This window comes from Geospiza fortis, unplaced genomic scaffold, assembly GCF_000277835.1.
Source record: "Geospiza fortis unplaced genomic scaffold, GeoFor_1.0 scaffold130, whole genome shotgun sequence".
Taxonomy (NCBI): Eukaryota; Metazoa; Chordata; class Aves; order Passeriformes; family Thraupidae; genus Geospiza; species Geospiza fortis.
In genome coordinates, this window is record NW_005054300.1 from 16,272,392 (window position 1) to 16,275,450 (window position 3,059).

Here is a 3,059-nt window from a genome sequence, read left to right on the forward strand (position 1 = left end):
GGTCTTTTCAGAAAAATGAGATTAGGTATGTGAGAGGTGACCTCTTGCATTGTCTTCTAGTACTGCTTCTTGTCTGCAGGCTTGTAAGACACCAGGAGACCGAAGGAAGCATATCCAAATAAAAGGGTCTGAACAAACCACTGAAACTGAACAGCTGGGTCAGTGATTCCTTTGGCTCTGTAACAAAAACACAAAATGTGTCAAAAAGCTTATGCTCCTGCAGGCTGTACTGGTACTTTTAAAGTAAGGTAAGCTATCTCTACCCATCCTGGATATTCAGACTGGATTAGAACATTTCAGTTCAGCACATTAGTTTCCATCTACTGAGACATTTTTTGTGCTAACTAAACATACCAGTTCTTGTGGTTTCAGGATTTTAAGCTATTTATTGAACAAAAGTTCTTTCAGACATTCTATACATGCAATTTCCTCAACGATATATAAATTGCAGTCTCCATCTGTCCTATTTGAAATTACTTATCCCAGAAGTTTGTGTACAAAGAAGCAAGAAACTGGAGTAGCTTAATACTGATCTTAATACACAAGTCTGAATATAATTTCTTGCTGACTGTGTTAGTCAAGGGAGACTATGCTGGCAGGGCAGAGACCTGACAATGACTGTGTGATGGGGGATGGAGAAACACTGGTACCTGAGTTTGTGGCTAGACAAACACAGGTAATAGGGCTGAAGGCACTTCACTTAATTTATGAAGAGACCTTCCTATGTTAGTTAATTTCAATATAACATACATGACCTTTTCTGTATGTTACAGAAAATGTCATTTTCTCCTCCATTGTTCTTGAGAAGTACTCCTACTGAAAGGAACAAGTATAAACACAACAGCAAACCCAAGGGGTTTCACATTTCCTGTAAACAATTCCATAGCTGTGGGTTTTTTGTTTATAATCCCAGCTGCAGTGTTTTCAAATTAGTGCAAAACCTGGAGAACAAGGGCTTAAGAAATTTACCTGTTGCTACAAGACAAGCTTACTGAATAGACCATGTGCAGCAATACAGGCCAAGAGCCAATGACAGTACTACTGCTGATTAACAAATTTGTATCTGAGTCCTCACAGTGTTCTTTGTGCCTCCGTTGTGACGTTGCCAAGTAAACATAACTTTTACATAAGTAAAAATAAATGGTATCTGGTGCTCCCAGAAGTATAGCTGTTGGGTAACCTAAAGCAGCACTCCTGATGAGATGATGATGGGCAGCCCATCTTCGCCTTTTTTTTTGGTGGGTTTTAACACTACTCTGTAAAACGTCATTAGTAAAATTAATTACAATACACTCATTTGGTATGTTCACTGGTTGTCAAGTTTCCTCATACTTAAAAGAATTGCCTTAGGCCCAGATACCCATTTATTTGCACACTCAGTCTTAAAATGGGAGTCTAATAAACACTACATTTTTACTAACTCTCAATCTGAAGGCAGAAATTATTTGTCCATATGCTACTATTTAAAAAAAAAAGACCAAAACAACCCAAACAACTTATGCAGCGTTGCATGAAACAAAATCCTGTTGCTTCTGACAGCTGTCACCTGAGAAGCCTGGGACAGACAGCAGTGAATGACCCAAATAAAGTGGAAACCCATCATGGCAAACAGACTGGCCTGACTGTGCAGAGCATGAGAATTCAATGAGTATCTACATTCTTCTGAACTACTGCAATCACAAATGAACAGAAGGAGGATGTGTTTGGACAGTGCTCCTTTCCAGGTACGTGGTTATCCTAACCTTAGACTCAGATGGCCTTGCTTGTATGGTCTGACTAGTTCCAGTACTTTATCCCAGGGACCTGCAGATGCAAGTAGATCTGAAAGAGTCCCCAAATGAAAATGCCCAGCTGTGTTCCGACAATACAAGTGCGATTGTTTAAGTGTGTAATTAGCAGTATCGCAATCCCGATGGGGTAAGATCTGATAAAATTCTAACACCTTAAGTTATCAGACTATTTCTACACTATCTATTGTTCCTTTTGCCTCCTGTGCAGCAGTGCTACCCAGTGAACAGGGCTCTGGCAAACCTTGCTGCTGACGCTTCTGCAAGTTGCCAGCTCTTGGTTTTGCTGCCCTGCACAACAGCAACCACTGGGAGAAGTGGCAGCAACCAGCTGTGGAGGACAACAAACTATCACTGCAGCAAGAATTTTACCAGCATCCTCTGAACTGACTGCTGCTGAGAGCCACCACAATCAGTCTGTAGCTTATGTTACTTGATTCACAATTCCCTTACAGAGAACCTGTGTTGGAGTGAGAGGAGGGAACAACTTACTGGCATAACTTAATACCGTAGAGGGCTTCCACTATGTGAATCAACCAGGATATCCAGAACCTGGTGGAAAGAAAACATGGTTTATGTTGCTGAAAATTAGGGAGAAGACTGTTGTATCCAAGATGCATTATGCAGAGAATATAAATCTGGAAGCACTGAAGAAACAACTTATTTTAACCTAGAAAAGAAGGGGTGTTTTTCATCTTGAAAAAACCCCACAAGTGTACACTTAAAAGGAACTGAAGCCCACTGAGAAAATCAGAGCAACTGTAACTTGTGCAATAAGCCTTGACCTGCCATTTCAAGCATTCACCAAAACTTTCAGCACTCAGATAAGGCCAAAAAGCCAAATGCTTAGTGAAAGCAGCACAAGTTAATCTTAGTTAAGCAAGCAAAATCTATCCTTTTACTTACATAAGTATTTTTAGTGGTCTTAAGGAGCTACTTAAGTTTTTATAGATTTAGTTCTATGAAAACAAGAGTGTGTATAGATTGAGAATATATAATGTGACTTATATAAGCCACACTTGGCCTACAAATTTTTTATATAGAAGCTTTTGTAGGAAAAAAAAAAGATATTCAGTTAGGATCAATTAAATACCTTGCTATAGCAAAATATGCTCTGAGAAAAGATGAAGGTTCTACATGATACATGGTAAAAGAAACAAGAAAGCCCTACTGATTTCTGTCTTTACAGGAAGCCAGTGAGCTCAAGGAAATATTTTCTGGCTCTTTTGTTAATTACAGTGGCAAAAACTAAGTTCTGTAACCCAGCAAAAA

The 3,059-nt window shown here is 39.3% G+C and overlaps 1 protein-coding gene across 1 annotated transcript in view; it reads right to left on the reverse strand.

Moving 5' to 3' along the window:
* Positions 1–3,059, reverse strand: part of TMEM254 (transmembrane protein 254) — a 5,163-nt gene continuing 2,104 nt past the window's right edge. The window contains exons 3-4 of the mRNA XM_005417275.2: positions 2,280–2,339; positions 1–177 (exon numbers count right to left, since the gene is read on the reverse strand). Coding sequence (XP_005417332.1) covers positions 57–177; positions 2,280–2,339 — 181 coding nt within the window. The 3' untranslated portion in view covers positions 1–56. The remainder of the gene's footprint in view (positions 178–2,279; positions 2,340–3,059) is intronic.